The sequence below is a fragment of the Triturus cristatus genome, chromosome 7, assembly GCF_964204655.1.
Source record: "Triturus cristatus chromosome 7, aTriCri1.1, whole genome shotgun sequence".
NCBI lineage: Eukaryota > Metazoa > Chordata > Amphibia > Caudata > Salamandridae > Triturus > Triturus cristatus.
The window spans coordinates 1,250,122,413-1,250,135,975 of NC_140590.1; the positions used below are offsets into that span (position 1 = coordinate 1,250,122,413).

Here is a 13,563-nt window from a genome sequence, read left to right on the forward strand (position 1 = left end):
ATATGTCTGGGCACTGCTGGGAGTGATAGGCACACACCCCTATGTATCTGTCCACTGTCGTGGTACGAGCCGTACCCACGTGCTGATGGCCTGGGTGGGGCTCGTACCCCTAGGGCACCCCAACTTTGGGGGTGCGGCCCGTAACCATGCCTTTGGGACGTGGGTACAGGCCGTACCGACGTAGTTGGTGTGATGTAGGGGTGGGCATGGTATGTGCCGTACCCACGCGCTGATGGGCTGGGTGGGGCCCGTACCCCTAGGGCACCCCAACTGTGGGGGTGCGGCCCGTACCCATGCCTTTGGAACATTGGTACAGGCCGTACCGGCGTAGTTGGTGTGACGTAGGGGTGGGTGTGGTATGTGCCGTACCCACGCGCTGATGGGCTGGGTGGGGGCCGTACCCCTAGGGCACCCCAACTGTGGGGGTGCGGCCCGTACCCATGCCTTTGGGACGTGGGTACAGGCCGTACCGGCGTAGTTGGTGTGACGTAGGGGTGGGCGTGGTATGTGCCATACCACCATTGTGGTGGTGACGGGTACGCGTCCACGTCCACTTCCGTTGTGGCGGGACGTGGGATTGGTGGACACGCCCCCCGAAGTGACCAGTCCATGGTGGTAATTGCTGTGCATGATGTTGTAGTTATTTGTGGGGTGTGGGTTATGTTTCCTGACCCTTGGACACACACACACCCCCTTTGCCCCTGGGGGTTGTTCTGACCTTCTGCGGCGTCTGCGTCGGTTTCTGTATACGAGGTGGTAGGCTATGAGTGCCGGGATGACGCGTAGGTTGGGGTCCATCGCTGTCCCTGGCGTGCCGGGGCTCCTCGTTCGTGTCGTCCTCACTTTCCAGGCAGTTTTTGGCTCCCGTTAAAACTGCTGCGTGCGGAGTGACGTCGGCACGAATCGTACTTGCTGGTCCGTGAAACGCTGCCTGACTCCGTCCGGACGTCGCATGTGCGCCGTCCCGAACGAGATTTGTATGTAATAATTTTGGCGGTCGGTGTTTTTTCCGACTTGGGCGGTAATGGTATTTCTGTGCAAATCGTACTTGCGAGTTTGTAAGGTGTTTTTCCCGGGTACCAGTCGGACGGAAAAAACGCTCCGTCCGACCATTCGTACCCGGGTTTTACCGGATCGGAATCGGCACCTAAATAATTAAAATAAAGTAAAAAGCAACACAAAATTTGCAAACAATGTTACAAAAAACATTAATTGTAATTATACAGACAATTTATAACATATACAATTAAAACACATATTAAAATACATTAAATTAATTCATCATTAAATAACTTTATTCGGTTATTTGCACAAAACCATCAAAGTATACAAAAGATAAAACATGTCTATTTACAATTTAAAAGAGTGTAAAATCAAATCCATATCCAATTGCTATTAAAAAGCGGAACATAAAAATGGCCAGCCAAGCATGCACCAAAATTCATTGAATGAGAGCTGTGAGGCATTCTTCCTACTATAAACCGTACAGCATGCAAGACCCAAAAGGATAATAGGAAAACAATCCAGCAATCCGCAATACATAAAGTGCATATTTGACATGAAAACTGTTTATATTACAGTACAATCTGCAATAAAAGCTTCTGTCGGATTGCCCAGAAGGCAAATAAAAAACGGCTGACAGCAAAAACTATAGTTTCAGATATATCCGCTTTTAGAATTCCATAAGCAATCTGATGTTGCCTGGCTCCTAAATTGAGGCAGATTGGTCTTAACCACCTCCTGCGTAACTGATGGAATCTAGGACAAAAAAATAAAACGTGTTCTTCAGTTTCCTTAACATTAGTGCAGGCAGGACAAGAATCTAGTAGTAAGCCAACCTCTTCCTTTCTAGGAAATTTTAAGAGCAAAATGCCGTATCTGAATCTAACAAATAAGCTTTTTACTAGGGGGGGTGAAATTTGGTCCATAAAAGGTTCAAATTGCGGACATGATTTTATTGCTGAGAATTTGGAAGATAGCTGACAACTAGACAACTTATTAGTGTAGTGATCTCCCACCACCTCCCAGTATTTGACTTTTAATCTCAATAGATCCTCTCTTGTAGCCCTATCCGGATGGTCCCACAAATCCATCATGTTCATTTGCTTGCACCAATCTGCAATGTGCTTAAACCATGGCATTTTTGATGAACCATTGATCTTCATAACCTCACGCAGAGAGTCTTGATGATCAGTAAGTTGGCGGGTTATCCATAGACGCACCCAGTAGGTTAAGGGTTTCAGAGCAGCCAAATCACCGATCCTCTTTAACCCAAGGTCAAAAAAGGGGAATTAGGAAGTTGTGATAGGTGCCACAATAAGGGACCTAACAAAGATGTTTTCAAAAGTCGTTAGCTTATTAACAGTGGTGTAGCCCCAGATCTCAGCTCCATACAAGGCTCCACTTTGGGCTTTTGCACGATAAATTTCCAGGGCTGGGAAGAGGGGTTGGGTATAGGATATGAAATCTTAGTATGGATTTGGATCTCTGGCATAGAGTTAGATAACTCAAATTTAACTGATATTCCCATTTAAGTAACTCATTCAATCCTATGCCTAGGTAGTCAAAACATTTTACCTGTTCGAGGGGTTCATGCATGATCTTAATCTCCCGTATACCACCCGTACTTTTCCAAACACCATGTATTTAGTCTTAGAGGTGTTAAGTTCTAATCTACTGTCTCGAAAAAAATTCTAGATATCCATCCAGAAGTATTCGCAGGCCCATGGGTGTTTTAGATATTAGTAGGGAGTCATCTGCAAAGAGCAGAATAGGGACTTTCTCGCCATTCAGGGAGGGTGCATCATTCCTACGAGCCATTAAGCGACTCGCCACATCATTTATAGACAGGGAAAACAGCATGGGGGCGAGAACACACCCCTGTCGCACACCTCACTGTATTGGTATCTTCTCTGTTAATTCGCCATTCTTCCCCCATCTAACCTGGGTATAATTATCCATGTGGTGGCGGGCTATCACTGCTACCAAATCTGCAGGAGCACCTACGTCGAGCATGATCTTCCAGAGAAAGTCACGTGGTACTAGACCAAACGCTGCTCGCAGATCCACGAATGCTACATAAAGCTTCTATTTCCTGAGTAGCACATATTTCCAGGTTAATAAAGTGAATCTGAAAGCTTGGTCACACGTGCTTACTTTGGATTGAAACCCTGCCTGGTAAGTAGACAATATCATGTGGTCATCCATCCAGCATTGTAGTTCACCTAAGACTTGCATAGAAAAAATCTTTTGTAGGTTGTCTATCAAGCTGATGGTTCTTTAATTGGAGGGGATAGCAGCATCATCCTTTTTATACATAGTAATTATCTCTGCTCCCCTCCAGGTTTCTGGAATGTCCCCACCAGCCGCAATACAATTGGACAAGAGATTTATATACGGGCCCATATAATTGGTTCTGATTTATGCAAATCTCCCGGAATCGAGTCAGGGCCAGGGGCTTTGCCTGCCTTTAATCTGTTAATCGATGACAAAGTATCCTCCAGTGTAAAAGCCAGTGCTGGGTTGTTTGCATTCGTCACAGGGGTGATGGTAGCTTGATTGAGTTCAGCCCTGTTGGTGTCTGAATTGCCCTGATCCTCTAATCTGGCGTAGAGATTTGAAAAGTGGTCCACCCAAGCCTCCAGTTGAATATGATAGCTAAGAGTGTAAACATTCTCTGTGCTCCCATTTGAAACAATATGCCAAAAAAGGCGAATATCTCTGCTTTGAGAAGCTAGGACCAGAGCTTGCCAGTTTTTATCGGCAGCGTCTCGCTTGGCTTTGTTTAACGCTGCTTTATAGCTGTTACGGGCCAAAATTACTTCGGTTCTAGAGGATTCTCTAACTGCTAATTGCAGAGCCTTCTTGGCTCTCTTGGATTCATTGTTGAACCACTTCTTTTCCCCTACACAAGGGACCCTTCTGCCAGAGCTATTTCTAGTAAAAACAGTTTGTAAGACTTCGAAAAATTTGTGATGCATCGTCGCTATGTGCGTTAATTCTAGTTGTTGTATGTTTCCCGTGGCACTGCACAAGTTAGTTAAAAACAAAACGAAGAGCCTATATATTCTAGTATATAGGTCCTGGTCAGCTTGGACTTTGGGCCGAGTAACTCTTCTAAGATTATCAGTTACGTGCAGCTCTTCATTTTTCGACATGTGACTAGAGAAATTCCTATTGAGGTCCATACCCCTTGTTGTTAATAGCAAAGGATTATGATCGCTGTCATTCCGTTGTTCGATACTCATATCCTCTACCAGAGACCAAACCCTTACATCTACAAATATATAATCAATAATACTAGTGTAGGCACCCCTTTTAAGGGTAGCCTTCCTCCCTAAATCAGATCTTGTTCTCCCATTACAGTCCCTCAAGCTCCTACCTGTGATTAAAGAAGCAATCTGCAAGGAGACATTTGTTAGGCGATGACTTTGTTCGCCAGTAACCGGATTAGGGAAACCCCATAGCTCATCCTCTTCCTCGAGCAGAGCCCTCAATAGGATAGACGGTTCAAATGCAGCATTGAAATCCCCCGCGACTATGATTTTAGAGTTAGTTTGGTATACTCCAACCAAATCATCCAGTAGCGAGAGTACAGAAGATTCGCTGCTAGATGATTCTGACCTGGCATAAACATTAAACACGGTCAAGACTAAGCCGGTCAGAAAGACAAGCTGGATCCTCATAATATCTTGGGACTGGATTGGTAAATGCTTGTACCTAAAAGCTAAGGATTTTTGATAAGAATTAGCTGCCCCCCACTATCCCTACCCGTTGACTTGGGTGGATTAGCTTCCACACTATAAGTGGTATATCCATTTATATGTACACTGTCTACAGCCCAGGTCTCTTGGAATACACAGATATCATTTTTCCCTATATAGGAAAACCAATCTGGGTCTTGAAGTTTAGAGTGGATACCCGCCAGGTTCCATGATATTATTGTTAAACAGTTGTTTACCTCATTTATGTTTGCGGGTACACACCCATGGAAATCTATACAATTAGAGGAATCATTAGCACTGGTTGGGGCAATCGGGCATGATCTTACGTGATGTTGCGATGAGGCCGTAATCTTAGCTATACTATGAGTATTACTGATTAACTCATCAATATTTGTAATCAAGTGTAGATTACTTATAACTGGTTCAAGAATGTGGCTGTTACCCTAAGTCCATGGGTAGGTTCGTTATCGATATCCTTTGCCCTGTATAAAAGCTGCCAGTAGTACATTTCTTGGGAAATACCTTTGCAATTAACATATGAGAGGGTGTGGGATCGCAAATCTCCTGGGCTTCCAGGCTGTCCTTCAATTATGTTCCTGCCACATTATCCCTTACAGTACTTATATCCATAACCGATCCTCCATCCAACACGGGTAGTCAATCATTGTCATCAATGGGGTTAAAAGCGTCAAAGTGGTTATTCACAGGGATGACATATCCATGCTGTCACCCCCCCCCCCCCCCCCAAGACGTCCCCTTGAATATATGTTATAGGGCCAGGTGGTTTATAGAAGTAACCAAGAGGTAGGATGCTGATCCCTGTTTTCTCTACAAACCAGTTACCCGCTTTCTCAAGTATTGCTTGGACCAGATCTGGTGACCCGAATGATAAAACCACACAGTCGCCTTCTAGAGTTTGTTTGAGCTCCCTAGCCAACTGACCCGTCTCGCCATTTTAAACTCTGTGAAAAGGAGAGTTGATAGACCTGTCCTCACACTTATCTGATGTAGTGATTTGTTTCTGAGATTGGTCCAATGCTCCATAACTCTAAGTGGCAATGTGGGGACATTAGCCAACACTATAGTGTAAGGTGTTGCTTCTGGGGGTAAGTGTAGTGTACTAGCATCTGTCACCCTCATTAGCTGTTCGTGTTGGCCATGACTACTTTGCGACTGTGTTTCTACCCTACGTGCACTGTTAGGCCTGTTTGGGGGTGGGGCTTTTTGGATATTCAGCAACCGATCTTGAGAATTAGAAGGAATATGTGCCGTATCCTTTGACCTCCCTACGGGCACCCTATTACAGTTCTTGGAGTGAGAATCCAATGGGGCAGTAAGGGGTGCTAACACTTGACCAGGGACAGGAATACTAGGTGGGTCATTTAGGCAGACACTAAGCCCTGTGGGCTGGGCAATCATGCTGTTACAATGACACGTGGCTACCTGGTGCTGCTGGGCAAGCTGGATACTCATGTGGCGAAGCTGGCCCTGTCAACTCTCCTGGGATATGTGTGTAATACTTGCGAGCTTTTCTAATTTTTCTATACTTGCCTACAGCCTGGATAGCTTTTGCATCAGGGGATTCAATAACACAAATACAACCTCGCTCATTTTAGACCAGAACTCCCCACTATCATCAATCTGCAGGGGGGTAGAGATAAAGGGGAGATCTCTTCACCAGTGGTAACCGCTCCCTTCCCCCTCCACCTCCCTCATTGTGCCTCTACGCCCTCTTTTTGATAAAGGATATGATTGCTTGCTAGAACTCTGCCCTTTCCTTTTTTTAGTCTAGCACGCGGGACTACCCCCTGAGTGATTTTGCTTTTTTGACCTCGGGTGAGTACTTTGGGCCTGTTGGCCGCATCAGATGTCTGTGGGGCGACACCCTTAGATATGAGGGCCTGATTGGGCAACACATTAGTCGGGGGAGAGCTGGAGTCAGAGTTAGTATGGTCTACAGGGTCTGCTGGGTCAAGCAATGTAGTTCTAGTGATAACCTACGCTCGGTGAGAGCGATTTCGTGGATAAGGGCTGACTCTGCCCTTAGCAGAAAGGCATCCAATGTCCCTACCACACCTTGGCCTGCTAGTGATTTCCTTTTTGCAGTTAATTTTTGCGCCATCTTCCTCAACAAGTTATATTACACAGTACAATCCAGCAATGCAGATAGGTAGCCTCGAACCTCAGTTCCTGGCTCCTAAATTACAGACTCTAAACCCAATAGGTCCGATTATAGGTCCATAGAAGTCCAATACACCAGATGGAAATAACCTGGCCGAGCCTGGCCTCTTCCAGCTGTTCCGACGTAGTGGTTGTGCGCACAGCTGGCTGGGAGTTGTGGTCCCCCTGGACCGCACGTGTAAAGAAGATGGCAGGTGTCAGCAACCCCCCTGGGCAGAAATGGACAGAATGACAGCAGGAGTAGCGGCAGGGAAGTGACCACAGTTTGTCAGGAATTCCCCTGATACAACATATAGTCGGTCAGCCCCTTGGAGCCGCAGGGGCAGCTGGCCAGTCGTTCACCCCGGTCGAGGACGGAGCACCTCCAGTTCAGGCCGGGCCCTAGGCGCTGAATTCGCCGCCACTCACCGGGACGCCTCCAATGCAGGCCAGACCTCTGGCGTTGAGCTTGCTGCCACCTGCCGAAGCACCATCAGTACGGACAGCTGCCACTCACTGGAACACCTCCAGCATAGGTCAACCTCCGGTGCAAAGTTCGTACACTCACCAGCCCATGCATTCTTCCCCGCAGAGACCAGGCACTCGTTGCGGGAGACCCGCGGAATTCCCTCGGCACTATGACGCGGCAGCCCCAGCAGGATATCAGCTCTGCAGCCTCCAACGGTCGGCGCCCGTTCAAAATAATTAAAAAATGATATTATTAACAACAATATTTTTGCAAATGATATTAACAACACAGATATTTTTAATATTGATATTAACAACATAGATACTTTTGTCGAGGGGGTCCAGGAGGACAAAGAGGGGGCAAATCTGTAGGACCCGTTCCCTGACATAGGAGCACAGCCACAACCAATATTGCCCAGATGATTATCATGCCAAACAGATCTCACAGCCATACACATTATATTAGAGGGGCGACGTACTGGGAATGAGCCCAAACTGACCATAGCTGCATCTCTACAACCAAGATACAATCATCACATTAGCGACTCACAGGAGGGAAGGCGGGGAATCTAGGGGTATGGATCCAACATGAGCTATGACTATGAAGCACTCGGATGAGTAATTGCTAGATAGGCCTTTAAACAAGTACATATTGAATGCTATGTTACACATTGTTGAACTGCTCTGATGTTTTTGAAAATGGATCAATAAAATCTGTTAAAAAAAACAGATACTTTTGTAAATAATATTGACAACATAGATATTTTTGACATCGATATTACTTACCTTAGAAAATCGATATTACTGTCAGGGATATTCCTGCATCACGATATTTGTGGAACACGATATTAAAAACTCAATATTTCTGAATCTCAACATTTTGTACTCAGTATTTTGTCTGAATACCATAGTGTGGCCTTTGGCTCCTCTCTGTGCTTAATCTGAGGCAGTAGTTCCACATGGGGCTCACCGGCAGCGTCGGCATTAGCGTTAGTGCTGCAGAGTGTGACAATCTTTGTTGGAGCCCCCGCAAGAAACCTCTTTCTCTACAAATTCCCTCACTACCACACTACACAAGTGCCCCTCATCTCTCCATAGTCCCTCTCTAACATGTAGTTAATTTGCTTACCGTGCAACTCATACCAGTGTAGGATGTCAGAGCACTTTACATCACACACACATTTTACAGCACAATTAATCATATATGTGTAAATCAGTCTATGAAAATGTTACATAAAACAAATAGGATTATAAGGCGTAGGAGTCACAAGTCACTGATGCTACTATGCAGTATATTTAAGTGTTTGGTCATGGAGAAGCACAAACTCAAATTTAAATTGTACAACAGTGAATTTGCTTTTCTAACAAGGATGTATTTCTACCTAAATGAACCCATTTTAGCAACATTAGGTTAATGAAATCCTGCAGAACAAAGCACAACATTCTAATCTATACCAAGCTCACTGTGCTATATTCGGGTTGTAACTTATAAAATAGAAGTAACAACATGATGTCTGAGACAAAAACAGTAACCTACTGAGTGATCCACATAAAATACAGTTTGGTGATTTGCCTGGTACACGTTCTTTTGCAGTAGACCTATTAACCTTCTGCACTACTGTATCATTAAAGAAAACTGCCACTAGACAAAATTCCAATCTCTCTCCAGCAAGAACATTAATCACCAGATTTAGCTTGACATTTTTATTGATACCTGAAAACTGTTGTGCACACAAGGAACTCTGCAGCAGGTGTGTTTTAAACCTGTGTTATTTCTAAATACGCCCCCACTTCCTAGGTCACCGGCAGCATTGGTCATGCTGCCCTAGCTCACTGGCATTCATTTTTTGGAACCAGCTCTTATTTTTAACCGAGAGCGAAAGAGAAAAAAGACACAAGAGGGGGAAAGAACGAGGAAGAGAAGGACAGAAAACAGTGATAAAAGAAGAAAGAAGGGATGCAAAAGAGCCCGCAAAATTGAGATATATGGGAGGGAGTGTCCAGTGGTGGATGAAAGAGGCATGGGGTTGAATCTGGACTATATTGCCTTCATTTTTGACGTCCCAGACATTCTGTAGTGCCAGACACGGGCTTCTGAGCAAAATTTGGCGTCAACACTTGCTGTTTCCCAATTTAAGCACTAGCACCTCCATCATATCTCACGCTGTTAGCTGTTTGGTGTAATATTCCACTTTCCAAGGAGTGCTGCCATTACAATACATTAAATGTTTCCTTTGTTTTCTGGCTGCAGCAGTATGTTTAAAGTTTTAGACAGTACTTAAAGTGCAAGCCAGACATAATGACTGCACCATTCTTTTTAGAATTTTAATGAATCAGGACATCTGTCTTGCTGCTTGTAATATAGATATCTTTTCCACCAACAGGGGACATACGGAGCACTCTGCTGACGCTCGAAGCTCCTCCCAGAGGGGCACCGCTTGCACTCTTCTCACCATGAGAAGCCATTTTGGATTGCTGCTGTGTTGCTGGACGCTCTGCCTGACATCTCCTAAGTTGGCTGGGGTTGAGGCCGGCTGCAGGCGTGGCAATACTAAGGAATGTGAAGCAGCTCCCTCTGTGCCTGGGCACAATCTAGGTGGAGAAGGGTTCGATGTTACCGAACTGAAAAGGAAGGGAGCCTATGTTATCAAAATGGAGGACACGGGAGACAGAAGCGAAGGCTGTAAACTGTGCAGAAACAAAATGCAAGACAACATATACCAGAAGATACCCAAGCAAGTTGTTGACTGGCGCATCGTCACCAAGCACAGCATCAAAACTACATCCGAACTTCATGAGTCGAGCACTTCTCTAAAACAATCACAAAAGGAAGCCATTACCAATGACTGGACATTTGGACTCTCGATTGGCGGTCTATCAATTGCAGCAGCAGGCTCCCATTCTCGCTTGTCTGAATTTGCAGAGAAGATGTCGAGTTCTGCGAAGTACAGCTTTATAAGCCAAGAAGGGTTTTGCACATATTACAGGTGAGTTGAGAGTACGGGTGATGGAAGGAAGGGAAGATGGGTGGCCTGAGCATCTGTAGGACAGAGCAAAAAGCTGAGCCCAGAGTAATTTGGATTAATTTCACGAGTACGATTGCAGTTGACATGTATATTACAATTTTTAGAATACTGCTGGCCTTTTCCGGGAGGGATGGAGGGAGGGAATGAAGGAAGGGATGGAATGAAGGGAGGGAGGAAGGAAGGAGGGAGGGAGGGAGGCAGGGAGTTTTTCCAAAACCACACCATACCTTGCTTTCTCTCCTTTTGACTGTTTTCCTTTATTTGTCTTCTTCCTTATTTCTCACTTGTCTGCCTTTCTTTCTCTTACTCTGGATCGAGGCATGATGATATAAAATAAGCCTCAGCCCTTAACTGAGCTCTGGTGTGCACCACCAGCAGTCACTGACACAAAATAAGCACTGGTCGCCACTCTAGCCCAGTTGCTAATATTCCACTCACAGGGTTTGTGGCATTGTGAATTGTACGTGGCATTGCGAAATGCTGGAGATACTATTAGTTCAGGAAAAAACTGTGTTTCATGGTTGCCTTCTATAAAACAAAAACATTTTCCCAAGGCTTGGACTACGATCACCTCAGGACCATACATAGTTTATTTTCTCGCCCCCAGCTGGTGGTGCAAGTAGTTATGAAAGGCTTTATATTCAATGGGTTGGTTCATATGCTCTGATCAGGAAGGACTTCAATTGTGCTGCACATCAAAAACTCTGCTTATATTAAAACATTTCTCTGTTTGTTCTAGCTACCGGATAAAACGTTGCCCTGAGGTCACAGATGATTTTAACAACACGCTGAAATCTCTGCCGAGCAGGTACAACTCTTCCACAAAGGCTGCCTTCCGTCAGCTTATAAACGTCTACGGGACTCATTACATCACGCAGGTGACCTTGGGAGGAAGAATCAAGGATGTGACTGCAATCAAGACGTGTGAGGTGACCTTAAGTGGAGTCACGAAAAGTGACGTCAAAGACTGCCTGAATGCTGAGGCCAGTGGGAGCAGGGCTGGCAAGATTAAATTTGATACAAGCAGCAGTGTGTCACACTGCCGGTATCTGGCCAGGAGTCGGCTTCACAGGAACACATTTTCAGAGATGTTCCAGGAGAGGTTTTCTGAAGTGATTGGTGGTAGTGGGGATAAGGACGCGGACCTCTTGTTTCCAAATAAAAATGGCGACAACCGGAAGCAAAGTATTCAGAGCTGGATCACAAGTTTGAAAGGGAACCCAGATGTGGTAGAATACACCCTCTCACCCCTACACCTGGTGATGTGCTCCCAAGGTCCAGTCAGGGAAAACCTCAAAGCAGCCATCTCAGAGTACATTCTAGAAAAACAAACTAAGAATAAATGCCCCAGTTGTCTTCGAGGAAGTCGTGTCACACGACGAGGCAGCCAGTGCACCTGCAGCTGTCCAAGCAGCAGCTTCATGAACAGCGAGTGCTGTCCATTGAAAAAAGGCGTGGCAGAGCTAACCGTGTATGTCATAGAGGGGAAAGATCTCAGTGGAGAAGTTTTTGGGATTGGTCATTCTGATGCCTATGTTATGGTATGGGTAACGGGTAAATCTGACTCCCAACGTACCCCAACAATTGACAACAATAACAACCCCCGATGGCATTTCAGAATGCACTTTGGGACGGTTAGCCTCTTTAGTTATCTGGAGATGGAGCTGATCGTGTATGACCAGGACTTGTTCTGGTCCCGCAAAACTGGATCATGTAAAATAAAACTAGACAGGGCATCCACTAGATTTATCTCACAAAAATGCTACGTTTCAAAAGGTGGGCACATTCGCTATGAATACAAGATCGAGTGTTATCCAGGTTTAGGGGGCTCCAAGTGCAGTGAGTTGTCTCCCCCCTAGGGACGCTCTCAGGCTAAACAGACCTTTCCTTATAGTAAAGAAAGAGGAGACCAAGGCCTTCTTTAGCAAGCAGCAGAACCAGGTATAGCCAATGTTACAGCTTTACTGTAGTCATTAATTGCCCTAAGTACTGCCACACTTCTCTGTAATTTCCGCAAAGCTTTACTGGTTAACAGCCATCGGAGAACAGCACAGTAAGGGACCTATTTTTGGGATTGTAGTGCAATGCAGTACAGCAAGTCACCTTTTTAGTCACAATATGTAGAATTTATCATTGGTAACAGAGGTCGAAATAGTCGGGATCGAAGATGTCGTGAGCCACCCGGCCACTGCAGTACAATGTTACACATGCAACTCCCTGGGCCGGGCTCGGCCAAGGGGGTATATAATAAATGACGACGTCAGCGCATGTGGCTGACGGCTTGAACCGAGACTGGTGTTAGACGTCCCTTACTTGTTCTACGCCGCATAGTTAGGCCACTCCCGTCACCTACCACTAGTCGTCGGTTGTAGCCCCCAACCGCATGCCCAGGGACCAGCCCCTCCACCTCGCTAGCGAGTGCAGTCCTCTACATTGGCGACGACGGAGTGAAAGAGCCCTCGCATGCACACCCGCGCCCATCGTGAAGACGGAGCAGCGGCCTGGCACACGGCTGCTGTGGAAGTGCGGCTGTGCGGGCTGTGTCTGCCGTGGTGAGGCGCACCGCAACAGAGACTCCCTATGCCTAGCTGAGGCTGAAGCACGCGGTAAGGTGGCCGCGTGTAGGACAGTGCGGGCGGTGGAGGCGTGTGAGACCGTGCGCGTCAATCGTGCAGTCGGTGTGGTGCAGTGGTGCGGCATGTGTCAGTGTGCAGGAGCGGCTGGCTGCAGAGTGCACCGGAGCGCAGCTGATGCGTGTGGTGAACCGGTTGAGGTGTGAGGCCCAGTGAGGGGCCTGCTGCTGGCACGCAACTAACAGGAGGCAGGGGGCTGATCGTCCCGCCCCGGAGGAAGTGAGCAGAGAGTGCCTGTGGTGAGGAGAGGCCCCAGTGATTGCCCAGTACCAGTGAGCGGTAAAAGAGTGTGGGGCCTGCGCTTTGGAGGGCACTGTGAAGACACCGAGCAGGCTGGTTGGCAAGCATCTCCTCACTGGCCAGGAGCAAAGGGCCCAGGAGCAGTTTGGGTGCTGGTAGTCGCAGCAGTGGGCAGGCGTGCCTGGGCAGACCAGGTGCCTTGTCGTGTGTGTGGGCTGAGGAGACGTGGTCATGACTACGCCACAGGTGGCGCCGCCGACGGATGCAGGAGAAGCTGGAGCGTCAGGAGTGAGACCAGGGTGCATGGCAGTG

At 46.6% G+C, this 13,563-nt stretch overlaps 1 protein-coding gene across 1 annotated transcript; it reads left to right on the top strand.

Moving 5' to 3' along the window:
• The first annotated feature begins 9,806 nt into the window (after positions 1-9,806).
• Positions 9,807-12,237, top strand: LOC146811729 (perforin-1-like). Its single transcript, XM_085614528.1, has 2 exons — positions 9,807-10,339; positions 11,118-12,237. Exons 1-2 carry the CDS (start codon positions 9,807-9,809, stop codon positions 12,235-12,237), a joined length of 1,653 nt encoding a protein of 550 aa, XP_085470654.1.
• Positions 12,238-13,563: the final 1,326 nt, after the last annotated feature.